General features: G+C 43.7%; 1 protein-coding gene across 1 annotated transcript in view; it reads left to right on the forward strand.

The window, feature by feature from the left end:
• Positions 1-14,372, forward strand: part of CCDC60 (coiled-coil domain containing 60) — a 230,048-nt gene that overhangs the window by 175,146 nt on the left and 40,530 nt on the right. Inside the window, exons 4-5 of the mRNA XM_006890496.1 lie at positions 404-514; positions 3,926-4,033. Of these exons, the coding sequence (XP_006890558.1) occupies positions 404-514; positions 3,926-4,033 (219 nt within the window). The remainder of the gene's footprint in view (positions 1-403; positions 515-3,925; positions 4,034-14,372) is intronic.

Genomic DNA, 14,372 nt, shown 5'->3' on the forward strand with positions numbered 1-14,372 from the left:
GGCTGAAATACAAGATCTCCAGGTCTTTCCTCCAAGGAGCCTCTGGAGGGACTCAACCCTTCAACTTTTCAGTTAACAGCTAAATACATTAACTGCCTGCACCACCAAGGGGCCACTGCTGTATCATCAGTTCTGACTCACAATAAACTGCCATCAGGTTTCCAGGGTGCAAATCACAGCAGGAGCAGACTGCCTCATCTTTCTCCTGCAGATCAGCTGGTATTTGAACAACTGACCTTTCAGTTGGGAACTCAATATGCAAGCCACTACCTCACTAGGGCTCCTTAGGAACCATGTGGTCAGTGTCTCAAGTATCTGTTGAACAAACCTGATTAAGAAGAATAGAAAAGGGCTTAAATCTGCTGCTAGCTATTCACTCTGCTTCCACCCGTTCTTCCCTCAGCACGTCAGAAGACAAGATGAAGAAGATGGGAAGAGGGACTGAAATGGTGCTCCGCCCCTTCCTGCCCTGTCACAGCAACATCATCTCAGCCTTTCTCCCCGAGGCTCACGTGTAAGTAAGCACAGCCTCACCTCCTTGTCTTGCTAGTTCATCACCTGAAGCTGAGGTGAAGGCCAACAAGCTAGTGCCTCAGGAACCGCTGAAGCTGTGCTTTGTCCTCCTGAGAAGGACAAAGACTGGCAAAGCTATTTGGTGTAAAAGAACAACAACAACAAAACAGCAGCAGACGCTGGTTTAGAGCTAAGTGGCAAATCAGCTAGGACTGAGAGATTCCACTTCTTACCAAACCAGAAGCTCTAATATCAAATAGTTTGCAAGTGTGAGGAAATCTGTCCAGAGCTCTTGCCGAGCAAAGGTGGGACCAGTTCAGCACCAGGGTGGGGCGTATGGGGGGGTCACTTCCCCTTCCTCCCTGAAGACGAAGGGGAGCACTTTTCCAGAGAAGCCTGTGTTGCTGCTGACCGAGAGCATGAACTCATCCTTGCATGGGGCAGCAGAAGCAAATCAACCCTCCAAACACCACCTGTTTTCTCAAACAAGTATCTCCTCCCCCTTGTGACGAAGTCCAAGCCCATTTCTTCTTTTCTCGTGCATTAGCATTTTTTTGCGTGGAATATTTCAGGCACAAAGATAGAAACTTTTCACTTTAGGACAGAGTTTCCCAACTTTGGCACTGGAGGAAGATAATCCTCCATAATTTGTGGGGTGGACACATACTGTGTGACTTTTAGGGTATTCAACCAGATGCCAGGAGCAACCTCCAGCTGTAACACCCCTAAGTGTCTCAAGAAATTACCAAGTGCTCCCTGGAGACGAAATGACCTCCTTCCCCAGTTAATGCTCTTGGAGGCGACAGACTGACCCAGTGACTGCAGTGATCGGCTTGAGCCCCATGGAAACCAGGAGGACGATGCAGGAGGAGAGGGTACGGTGTTTCATAGTGTTGAACACTGACTCCATAGCATCTGGCATCAACCTTGGCTGAGAACACTGCTTTTTTAGGGCAACAGAAACAGATGAATGATATCTAGACTTCTCTGTCTCATCACATGCCAAATGTTTGGCCCCTGCACTGTGTCACAGAGGCAGTGCTGGTAGAGTTCTTGCTTTCCGTGAGAGAGGACCAGGTTTCAATTCCTGATCAATCTACCTTGTGCACTGCTAGGCAATCAATGGGAGATTGCATCCAGACTAAGACAGACCAGAAAGAAAGGCCTAGTGACCTGCTTCTGTCAATTAACCAGTGAAAACCCCGTGGCCCACAAGATTCTGATCCAACTAAGATAAGATCACAGTGAGACAGGGCCTAGCTTGACAGAAACCAATAATGGTAAGCCCACTGGTTATTCTGTTGCTTTAATCTCATCCAACCCTCTCAGTAGCCCTGCAGGATGTGGGTGGATCATTATTCCCATTTTGCGGATGAGGAAGCAGAAGCTCAGAGAGATACACTCAACCTGCCCCAGGTCAAAGACAGCACAGACTCAGGGTTAGAGGGAGGCTTCTAAAGATGAACTGAGACTCTGTAGAGGTGGAATTGACTCTCAGCTGACCCTCCAGTGAGTTTTCAGAGGCTGTAAATCACATGGGAGGAGAATTCCCATCTTTCTCCCATGGAGCAGTTGGTGGGTTCGAACCACCTGCCTTTGAGTTGGTAGTGCAACTCTTTACCACTAGGCCACTAGAATTAAAGTAACAGTAAACCAGTGGCCGGCCAACCAGTTCAGACTCACAGTGACCCTGTGTCAGAAAGATCTAGGATCCATTAGGATCTTCAATGGTTGATTTTTTTGGAAGTTGATCACCAGACTTTTCTTCCAAGGTACCTCTGGGTTGACTTGGATCATACACCTTTCAGTGAGCCACTGAGATTAACCATTTATAACCATCCTGGGATGCCAAGAGAACTGGGTTAGTGATTGCTTAGTAATTTGTGGAAGGAAGGAAGGATAGAGTCCCCAAGAAGACAAAAAGCTGCTGGCATCTGGTTTTTCTAAGATGTGGCAGATATAGTCAGGGGAGGTGTGGAAATGCCCCTTGGTGACCCTGGCAAGTTCCATCCTTGAGCCCTGAGCCCAGACAACCTGGGGAGGTGGTGCCATCCTGGACTGGAGTCTGGATTCCTCCTCCCTGCCCCAGAGAGGGTGAGCTGATCCCTGGAAGTATTGATCAAGGCAGGGCACACTTTCAGAGAATAACAATTACCAGGCTGCTGGCACATTAGTTTAAGAGGAAAAACACTGGGGTGGGGTGCCACTGGTCAGGACACCAATTTCCAGGAAAAGTGCAGGCAGGAGGTTAACCCTCTCCCGACCTCACTTTTGAGTTGGCCCCATTCGCAGGGCTGACTTCAGGGACAACTGGCTCACAGAAGAGTGGCCTCTAGGATTAACCAGATCCAAGTTCAAATCCTCACCAATCGCTTAGTAGCATGATCTCAGGAGATTCACTTCAACTCTCTGAGGCTCCATCCCCACATCTGTCAAGAGGAGGTGGTCATGAAACCCTCTCTACAGGGGTTTCCTGAGAGTTAAATGAGATATTCAGTCTAGCATTATCATCAACACACACTGTATGGCCCTCAGCTAGTGGATGTACCTCTCTGAGCCTCTGTTTTCACTTTTCTAAAATTTAACACTCCTTATGCCATAAGATCCTTGGGAGAATCAAATGGTGTGTATAAAGTACCCAGTGCCCAAGAGGATACTTATGCCATGGCAAGTGGGTAACTCAGGTTAACAAAGAAAACATGGATTTTATTTACCTTTAAACAGTACATTTTCAAATAGCAACCTCAATAAGTCTTCTTTCAACATCCAACTACACATTCTGGTGAAGGGCATATGACTACACTAGGTTCCCGGGGCTCAGACTTTGGTGACACTCTGTAGTGTATTTGTTATACTTTTATCAGATTAACAACTAGACACTCTGCTGCTGTTGTGTGCCATCGAGTCGGAACCAACTCTCAGATGATCCTCAGTGGGTTATCAGAGGCTGCAAATCACGAGTGGAGGTTGCTCATCTTTCTCTCATAACAGCTGGTGGATTCGAACCACCTGCCTCTGGGTTGGCACAACTCCTAACCCACTAGGCCACCAGATCTCACTATGGGATGTGAATGGCCTTCAGTCTTCTCCGCTGCCTGCATCTAGAACCCATAGCTGGAGGCTCCCTCTATTGTCCTTCTCTCTACACACACACAAAGTCCAGGTCACAGGATCCTGCTGTTTCAAATCACAGCTCTATCACTGGCCCAACTTCTTTCATTCCTCTGAATGACTGCTGTACAATGGGACTGCTGGATTCCTTCCAGGTCAGTGCAAAGGTGTGCAAAACACACCTGCCAGGAACATGGTGGCAGCTCTCGCAGTGGGAGCCAACACAGCTCCTCTTAACTGGTATTGTTCTATGTTCCTCTCTTCCCATTCTAACAGGATCCCCCCTCTCTTGTCTTGGCAGTGAACCCCTCTTCCGGCAGCTCTGCGCCCTCCACTGGCTCCTGGAGGCCCTGACTATTGACCACACTCACCAAACCATGAAGCCTGTGATCACCTGCTGGAATCTTAAGTAAGCCTCCGCTTACTGGTGGCAGAGGAGGGGTCCTCGCCATCTTTTCTGCTGACACTGTCCTTTTCCATTCTGGGTGGCTGTTCTGAGTTCTGTGAGTAGTGTGGGAGCTCAAAGATGATGCTAGGAGGCAGGCTGGAGACGGCCCCCTGTGTGCACCTCTTCTGGTTTCTCGTCCAGTGAAATCACGTTAGCTCCTAATGTTAGGGATCCTTAAGTTGACTCTGCATCACTGTAGTTACTGTTACACGTCGTAGAGTCAGAAACGACTCACAGCTAACCCTCCAGCGGGTCTTCAGAGGCTGCACAGAAGGAGAGTGCTCATCTTTCTCCCTCCAAGCAGCCAGTGGATTCGAGCCACGTGTCTTTGGGATGGCAGTGTAACTCCCTACCACTAGGCCACCACAGTTCTCTGACTCACAGCAACCTTATACACAGATCAAGACCCTGCCCAATCCCGTGCCATCACACAACATCCGCTGCACTTAAGGCCACTGTTGTAGTCATTGTGCCAATCTATCTCCTGGAGGGTCTTCCTCACCTTTGCCAACTCTTTACTCTTCAAGCATGCTGACCTTTTCCGGGGTCTGTTTCCTCCTATTAAGATGCCCAGAGTATTTAATACGAAATATCATCATCTTTCCTAGCCACAGTAGGAAGGGATCGGTAAACTACAAGCCATTTGAGTTTTTTAAATGGGCTTCTAAGCATTTAGCAGCACATCACTACATCTACTATGAGATTTCTAAGTCTCTTCTTGCAAATGCCTCCCTGGTGCCTGTTTTTGTTTGCTCCTCTTCCTTTTTTCCTCCACTCCTCCCTTTTTCCTCCTTCCTATGTCTCATGCCCTTCTATTGTTCTTGAATGCATCAGCAGCTTCATGGAGAAAAGATGAACAATCTCCCCCTGTGTAATTTACCGCTTCCTAAACTCAACAGGGGTTAGCTATGGTCAGTTTTCACTCAATAGCAATGAATGAGGTTTGAGTTAATAAGAAGCCATGGTGGCAGAGTAGTTAAAGTTCTCAGCTGCTAACTAGAAGATCTACAGTTTGAATCCACCAGCTGCTTCAAAATAAAAAGATAAGATATTCAGCTCCTGTAAAGATCGACAGCCTTGACAATATATGAACAGTTATAATTTGCTCTGTAAGCTTGATATGAGTTATAATCAACTCAGTAACAATGGGTCTTTGGTGTTTTTACCAGATTTGCTCAAGGAGAGGTTCTAGAAGTAGTCTAGATCATGGAAAGTTATTGACTGTATCCCACCACCCCTCCAAGTAGGGAGGACCCTTAAAATGCCTGCTGTAGAAGATCAAAGACTACACAGCCTTCAATATGGATTAAATCTCAACACCAACAAAAATCCTTACCACTTAGACTGATAGGCAGCATGACAGATAGAGAAAAGACTGAAACTGTCAATGATTTGATCTTGCTTGGATCCACAACCGCTTGAGCAAACCCATTGTCAGGAGCCATCGTACTGAGTACCCAGAGTACTGAGGAGCAATGATGTTAGTCTGAGGTCTGAGATGTATCTGATTCAGGCCATGGTCTTTTTAATCACTTGTTATGTCTCTAAAAGCTGAATAAGGATGGAATTGATGCTTTTAAGCTGTGGTGCTAGAGAAGAGTAATGAATATCCAAAAGATTGCCAAAAGAACAAACAGATATGTCTTGGGAAAAATGTAATCAGAATGTTCCTTGGAAGCAAGGATGGCGAAGCTTCATCTCACATACTTTGGGCATGTTGCTAGAAGAAGCTATTCCTTGGAGAGGGACATCATGATAGCAAAGGTGGAAGGTCATAGAAGGAGGGAGGTGGACTGACAATGATTGGAGCAACGGGCTCAAAGGTGTTAAAGATTATGAGGATAGGACAGAGCCGTTGTTCACCGGCTCACTGAGTTATACACGACTCAATGGTACATAACAATAATGAGAGGGAGGACCCAAGCAGATGCCTGAGGTCCCTGCTGCAGGAACACACACCTGTGCAAGTACTTTAACATAGGTGGTCAGATTGTCAACAAAAGAAGGACAAAAAAGGAAGAGAACCCAGGGTTAAGGAATTAGGATTGTTCTGTCAAAACCCCAGGCTCCCTTAAATAAAACAGTTCCCCATTCCACATTCCAACACTTCCTTCTCCAACTCCCAATACACAGACCCTGGCACCTCTCCTGGCCCTGCCTCCCAGGTCTTTCTCCTCTTCTAAAATCCCCCGACTTAATGAATTCCTTCCCCCTGCGGACAGTTACCACACAGCATCCAAAGTCCTCCCCATCCCTCTCCTGTTCCAGTGCCCACATAAACTAACCTCAAAGGCAGCCCAGAACATAAATCATGCATCTATTGACAGGCCAGCAACTCTACTTGATTCTGTGTTTTCGATTGGGATGAATTTTAAACCACAGTCTGCTTTGATGCCCTGGTTTGCAGTCTTTAATTTTTTTTCCCCCAGCAGCATAAATCCTCCCTTTTTAAAGTGGGAACTCTCATAATACAAAACAGCTGGAATTTTTTTTTTCAGTTGAAGCTTTGAAGAGGCAGGGGCTTGGGAGGCCTGGAGCCCCTCCGCTTGTTCCCACCGCTACCATGACTGAGTTACCCTATGGCTGCCAGAATTTGCTTTAAAACAAATATTTCACGTGCATTATTTACTTTTAACAAAAAGAGAGGGCTTAATTAAGAAAGAATTCAATTTAAAAACAGTAGCTGGGCCTTTTTATTGATGGGTGGTTTTGGTAGGTTTGTTTGTTTTTTTCTTAAGAAGTCAGCTGCCAGGCCTTTCTCCCACTGCACGTAGTGAAAATTACTTTGAAGGGATGGGTCCTTCCTTAGAAGTCCTGGTTGGTGCAAACAGTTAATGACCCTGGTTGAGGTCCATGTTCACTCTGAGGACTTTGGAAGAAAGGCTGGTGATCTACTTTGGGGAAACTAACCCCTGAAAACCCTATGGAATACAATTCTACACTAATAAACAGAGGTCCCCATGCTCATCAACAGTATTTGACATTTTAGGTTTGGTCCTTCCAGAACTTTCTAATGCCCTCCATTGTAAATATATACAGATGTACTCATGCTTTCATTTTGTTTACAGAAATATTATTACACTCTGGATATTGTTCTCTAGATAATTTTTACCCCATTTATATCTCACATGCATCTTTTCAGGATGTCACATACAAAGATCCCACACTCTCCTAACAGCTGCAAAGCCTTCAATGGTTTGAGTGGACCATAATTTAGACAACTTCTTTAGTGACAGACACTGAAGTCATGCTCAGAATTTTCCTACCATTTCAAGTCATGCTGCACAGAATAATCCTGTACATACATTTTGTGCCCAGCTGAAAATATTTCTGTTGGCTAGACTCTGAGAAATGGAACTGCTGGGTCAAAACAACATGCAATTTTTTTTCACAGCCTATTGTGCAGATTCTGAGAAGAAAGGCCCCTGAGCCAGTAGAGTAGACTTCTAAGAATGTTTCCTTTCCTGAGCAAACCACCAGCAGTAACGTTTTGTCTCCATCCTACGAGCATCCGTTCTACCAAATCGAGGAAATAACATCACGGAGAGTTTGGATGGAGGAGAGGAAAAGAATCACCTTGATTTCCTTGAGTTGGTTTGAGAAATGGGCCCAGAATGTGATTTTTTAAAAAAATTGTTAACAGCAATGAAAAGGCAGAGTGGTCACATTGAGAGTCAAGGATGTTTGTGAGACTTGTAAGGGTGGAGTGTCAGCAGGGATCCCTAACAGCAGCCTTAGGTAGAGGAATTGGGGAGGAAAAAAATGCATCCCAGAAAATCGGAGTATTTGTTGGGGCGTGTTTCTTTCTAGTGAATCCTTTGTTCCTGGTGGGAGTTTTAGTTTTGTGTCAGTAGGGTGCTGGTAAATGTTTAATAGCCAGCTCTCTCAAGAGAAAGAGGCATGATTGGTAGTAATGCCAATTTCCACAGTGTAAATGCTTCCGCCAGGGCCAACTGCAAGCTACCAATATGACATCAGGAAACTTGGACTTGGGAAGAGATGCATAAAATTGGTTGTTGTGAGTTGATACGAGCCGAATCAAGCACACCATTGCTTGGGATTCATTTTTTTTTTAATGTTTATGGCTTTGTGGTGAGGAGTAGCTTATGCTTCCTAGTAAGTGTGGGAAGGTATTTCTTTAGTTAGCAAAGAAGGTAGAGGAATGTTTTCTCTTAAGTCCCTAGCCCCTAAGATATGATACTTCACCATTATGTTATAGTGCAAATCTCTCCACATCTTGAAATACAATGTTTAAAGCCAGCTGGATCAGAGTGGTTAAGAATAAGGCTTTTGACATCAGATGATCTGATCTGGATAAATTCAAGCTGTGTGACCATGGCTATGGCACTTAACATCTCTGGTCTGTTTCATCACCTATCAAATGTGTTGCTTCATTAAAATTACTGTAATAACTGAACATGATATAGCGTATAGTACATTCAGCTTGATATCTGAAAACACAGTGATTATTCATTAAATGAACTCTACCAAAGATAATGAAATAGGTTTAAAATGAATAAAGGAGTGAGTCAGGGTTGTTTTCTTTCTCCAGACCTATTTAATCTGTATGCTGAGCAAATTATTTGAGAAGCTAGACTCTGTGAAGAAGAATGTGACATCAGGATCAGAGAAAGACTCATTAATAACCTGCATTATGCAGACAATACACTTCGCTTGCTGAAAGTCAGGAGGACTTGAAGCACTTGCTGCAGAAAGTCAAAGAATAAAGCCTTCAATATGGATTGCATCTCAATGTTAAGAAAACAAAAATTCTCACCATTGGGCTGATAGGCAACATCATGACAGAAGGAGAAAAGACTGTCAACAACGTGACCTTACTTGGATCCACAATCAACATTTCTGGTACCAGCTATCAGGAGTGGAATCCACTTCCTAAACAACATGCCTCTGAGAACTCTATGAACTTTGATAAATTGTTGACAGTTGTAGAGAGGCTTTAGGCCTTTTGTTCATAGCGTCGCTATGAGTCAGGTCCAATCGAAGGCACTCAACAACATCAGGAGATCAGACGATATATGGCATTGGGAAAGTCTGCAGTCCGGGACCTCTCCAAATCACTGAGGAAATATGATGTCAGTTTGGGGACTGAGGTATGTCTGATCCAGACAATGGTCTTTTCATTCACTTGCTACGCATCTGAGAGGTAGACAATGAATAAGAATACCAGAAGAATAACTAATGCTTTTTAATTCTGGTGTTGGAGAAGAGTACTAAATAGCCCATAGACAGCCAAAAGCACACACAGATATGTCCTAGAGAAGGTGCAGCCTTTTCCAGGCTAATAAAAGTGATAAAGCTTCATCTCACATATTTTGGGTATGTTGCCAAGAGATGCTTTTCCTTTGGAGTGGGACATCATGCTTGGAAAAGTGAAAGGGCAGGGAAAGAGAGGAAGACCCTCAACCAGATGGACTGATACAGTGATTGCAGCAATGGGCTCAAGTATGTCAGAGATTGTGAGGATGGCACAGGACAGGATAGGGTTCAAATCCATAGGGTCGCTATGAGTCACCTGACTAGATGGCATCTAATAATAACAACATCAACAAAGATAAACATCTCTATTTTTAAGAGCATTTGACTGCATGGTTATCGATGCCACAGAGAGGAAATAGAGAATCTCCTAAGCAGAATCATGCCAACAGGTGAGAGCTGTGCTGACTAGGGGAATAGACAAACATACGAACAGAAAAAAAGGAGCACAGGGTCCAGCAAATTCTGGCTGCAGAGATGAGGAAGCCTGGAAATGATCTAAGAGGAAAGATCAGATCTTTTTAAACTGTGTTTCTTTGAGGTTTTTTCCCCCACCAAGTAGCCAGTGTCTCTTGTAGCAAAGCATTTGAGACATAAACCCCCCCACCAAGTAGCCAGTATCTCTTGTAGCAAAGCATTTGAGACATAAACCCCCCCACCAAGTAGCCAGTATCTCTTGTAGCAAAGCATTTGAGACATAAACCCTGGGTCCTAGCACCCTCTGTGTATCCTTTAGAGCTGTTGTAACAGAAATCCACAAGTGTATGACTTTCACAAACAGAAACTCATTCTCTCCTAGTCTAAAGAGGCTAGGAGACTGAGCTCAGGATGCCAGCTCTAATGGAAGGCTTTTCCTCCCTCCCAGTTTTGGAGAATCCTTGTCTCCCTTCAGCATCTGTGGGATTTACACATCTCCATGTGTCTGGGCATCAATCTTCGCCCAGTCTAGAAGGTTCTCAGCATAAAAACCCTGAGTCCAATGGATGTGCTCTGCCCGTTCTTCTTTTATGATGGTTCTTAGGTCGCTCTTTCTTTTCTAAGATAAAAGGTGATGCAGGCTATACTCCTGGAAAACTCCCCCTACACTGAATCAAGACAAGTAAGAGTGTTGAATTCCACCCTAGTCGCTTTACAACAGACAGGCTGATGATGGATTACATCATATCATATCACATAAGGAGGGATGACTACATCATGACATAAAAGCCAAATTACATCACTGTATAACTATCAAACCTTTGAGACTCCTGACTCAGGCACATTACAAAATATTTTGAAAAGGAGACAGTTCAATTCATAACACTCAGCATGCATTTCCCAAAAAGACACATCCATCCCTAGGGATACAGACCCCAGAGGCTTCATTTTCATTAGCCATGGTGACAGCTTTAGAACTGCTCCATTCCCCTTGTGGGTTTTATATCAAGAATGAGGGTGCAGCCTCATTAGTCTGTAGTTACTGAAAATTTGCTGTCTGTAGTAAGTCCACACTGAGCAAGTGAACCAGTCAGAGTGCTTCTTGGAGGCAAAGATGATGGAGCTTCATCTCACATATTTTGGGCATGTGGTCAGGAGAGGCTGTTCCCTGGAGGTGGACATCATGCTTGGGAAGGTGGAAGCTCAGTAAAGGACAGGAAGACCTTCAACCAAGTGGGTAGACAGAGTGACTGCAGCAATGGGCTTGAGTGTGTCAGAGATGATGAGGATGGCACATGACAGGACAGAGTTCAGATCTGCTGTTCACAGGGTTGCTATGAGTCATACTCGAATCAATGGAACCTAACAACAACAGTGAGTGGCAGGCAGAATGAAGACTTCATATTTGGATGGATCTGATGGATGGGCCTGTGTGTGGACACATGGTAGACTTTAGGGATTACCATAGTTTGTACCTGAGTCCACACTTCATTTAAAAAAGCAAAACATTTCTGGGGTATAGCAGGAGAGAGAGAGTAGTCTATTCTCAGGTGTGTATTTTCTAGAGGGAAAACGTGGAATAAGCAGAAGACATTAGGAGAGCAGTGAGTGCCATGACATACTGATAGGATGATGCCAGGTTGCTAGAATGATGGTCCAGTAATGGGTGATGTCATGGTGGAGGCGTGATGTCACAGCGACAGTGATGTCATGTTGTTGAGGTGACAACATGTTAATGAAGTGATGACACGGGGTTGGGATGATGCTATAGTGATAGGGTCATGTCATGTTGAGGAGGTGAGGTCATGGTGATGAAGTGATAGGTTATAAGTGATGTCATGTAAACTGTGTTGTTAGGCAAGGTTCACTCAGGAGATGGGATGCCATTGTAGTGAGATATGGGATTACTCAGCACTCCTCTCGCACTGATTCAGCTGTATCATTCCTGCATGCTAGTACTCAGGTGAACACGTCTGCAGGAATGGTAAAACAAGCTAGGATGATCAGAACCTTCTTCCACTTGGGAATCAGCAGTGGATGCCCTGCGCAGGTACCCCCTAGGAGTTTTATCCTCTGCCTGTTGTCTCGTGTAAAACCGGCAGTTACCTCAGTGGTCCTCCTTAACCATTGAAAATGAAAAGACCCTAAACCTGCTTGTTGCAGACAATTAAAACATTCAGCTGTGAACTGAAAGGTCGCAAGTTTGAGCCTACCTAGAGGCATCTTGGAAGGAAAAAACTGGTGGTGATATTCTTCCAAGACAGGCATACAATGACATATGGAACCTAAACTACTTTGTAAACTTTGACCATAAACACAACACAACCAAACATTATCAGCTTAGAGTTTGTTGCTTTTTAAAAAAAACAACAACAAAAACAAAACCCCCCTCAGAGATGATGCATGCACCCGGGAGTTGTTGATGCAACGCATGCACTGGGAAGTGGGGAGCACTATGTCAGGGAATTCTGCACCAGGGAGTGATGTGACAGGGAGTGATGCTGCAACTTGAGTGAGGTACTTTGTGGGGGGTCACTACTGTCTGGCTGCATCAAGTGGGACCCCTTACACTCAATCAAAGGGGAGTGAGACAGCTGGAGCTCGTTCTTGAAGGGAAAGCCAAGGCTTCCTGGTTTTCCAGTTAGGCTCAGTGCTCTGCCTTGTATCTCTTCATGTCCAGTCCATCAACTGTCTTTAGCCCAGAACACCCAGGACTACCCTAGATGTGGTAGTTTTTTGAGAGAGGAGGCTGTTTCAACAGGTGGTTTCTCTACTGAACGAAAACATATCTTCTCTTGGGTCAGAGGGCAGAGAGAAACCCAGGAAGGGTAGCTGTCCCACCCTCTTCTGGAGCGGTGACTTCAGATCAAGAACCTACTATCACTTCAGACATGAAAAACTCTACCACAGCAATGTCACATAGGAAGCAGGATAGTTCACCCCTTACACAAGCCCAAAGCAAGATGTTGCTCCAAAAAAAGTGACACAGTGCCAATGGATATCCTGAAGCCAGAAAGTCTGATGACACTTTCTGACACAGAATTTAAAAGAACAATGATTTAATCTTTTCAATGGGTGAAAGACAAACTTGAAGAATTATAGGACACTGCAAGCAAAAACCAGGAAGAGCTTAAAAAAATAATCCAAAACAATAAAGATAAAACTAATAAGGCAAAAAAAACTAATAAGGCATTGAAGGCTGTGGAAAAACAAGAAACCACAATCCAAAATATGAGGACCAATGTTTCAGATGCTGTCAACATAATGGAGGGACACATTAACAGGGTTGAATAGATCAAACACAGAATCAGTAAACTATAAGATAGAATTGTCACCACTGATCTGCTAGAACAAAAGGCAGAATCAAGAAGGTAGATAGAAGAAGAAAACCAAAGAATAATGCGGAACACCAAGAGAAATAATGTGTGCATAATCAGGATTCCAGAAAAAGAAGAAGCAACTAAAGGCACCAAACAAGTTGTGGAAGAATTATTAGAAGAAAACTTGCCAAGCATAATGAAGAATGAGAGGATATGAAGGAGAAATCAAGATATTCCCAGAAAAACAGAACCAAAGGGAGTTTGTAAAAACAAAACCAGCCCTGCAGGAAACATCGAGAGACATCCTTCTTACAGAGGTGCCACAGAAAGCAGGATGGACCAAAGTAACTAGCAACAACATCAGAAAAAACTCAACAAAATGATAGCAATGAACCCTTGCATCTCAATAATCACACTGAATGTAAACAGTTAAAATGCACCACTGAAGAGAAAAGGAGTAGCAGATTGGATAAAAAAACCAAAATTCGCCAATATGCTGTCTACAAAAGACACACCTGAAAAATGAAGATAAAGAAAGACTAAAAATAAAGTGTGGGGGAAATAGACCAAGCAAATGGCAACCAGAAAAAAAGCAGAAGTGGCAATATTAATTTCTGATAAAATAGATTTCAATGTAAAAACCATCATAAAGGACATGGAAAGTCACTACATAATGATTAGAACAAAAAGACATAACAATAATAATATCTATGTACCAAATGAAAGACCTGGAAAATATATAAAACAAACATTAACAAAACTTAAAAAGAAAATAGAAAACACTATTATAGTAGTTGGAGACTTTAATACACCACTTTCAAGAAAAGACAGAACTTCCAGAAAGAAACTCAATTAGAACACAATAAATTAATTTGATCTCATATTTATAGACTAGTGTACCTAAAAAAAGCACAATTTACTTTCTTCTCCAATGTGCAAGGAATGTGACAGATCACATTTTAGGACACAAGGCAAGCATCAATAACTTCCAAAGCATAGAAATAATACAAAGCATCTTCTCAGACCACAATGCTACAAAATTATAAATTAACTCATGCAGTATTATTCAAAATGGCCGACTCTGGAGAACATTATGCTGAGTGAAATATCCCAGTCACAAAAGGACAAATATTACATGATGCCACTGTTGTAGAATGGGACTAACCTCAGGGTTGGGGAGAGATTGAATAAGATGCGTTCAATAATGTATACTGCACTGAAACAGAGGAGGGAGAAAACTGTGTAAAAGAGATATGTGACTAGGTATTTCTGTCATCACAGGAGTCTAG

Source organism: Elephantulus edwardii, unplaced genomic scaffold (genome assembly GCF_000299155.1).
Source record: "Elephantulus edwardii isolate Elephantulus edwardi_28Jun2011 unplaced genomic scaffold, EleEdw1.0 scaffold00089, whole genome shotgun sequence".
NCBI lineage: Eukaryota > Metazoa > Chordata > Mammalia > Macroscelidea > Macroscelididae > Elephantulus > Elephantulus edwardii.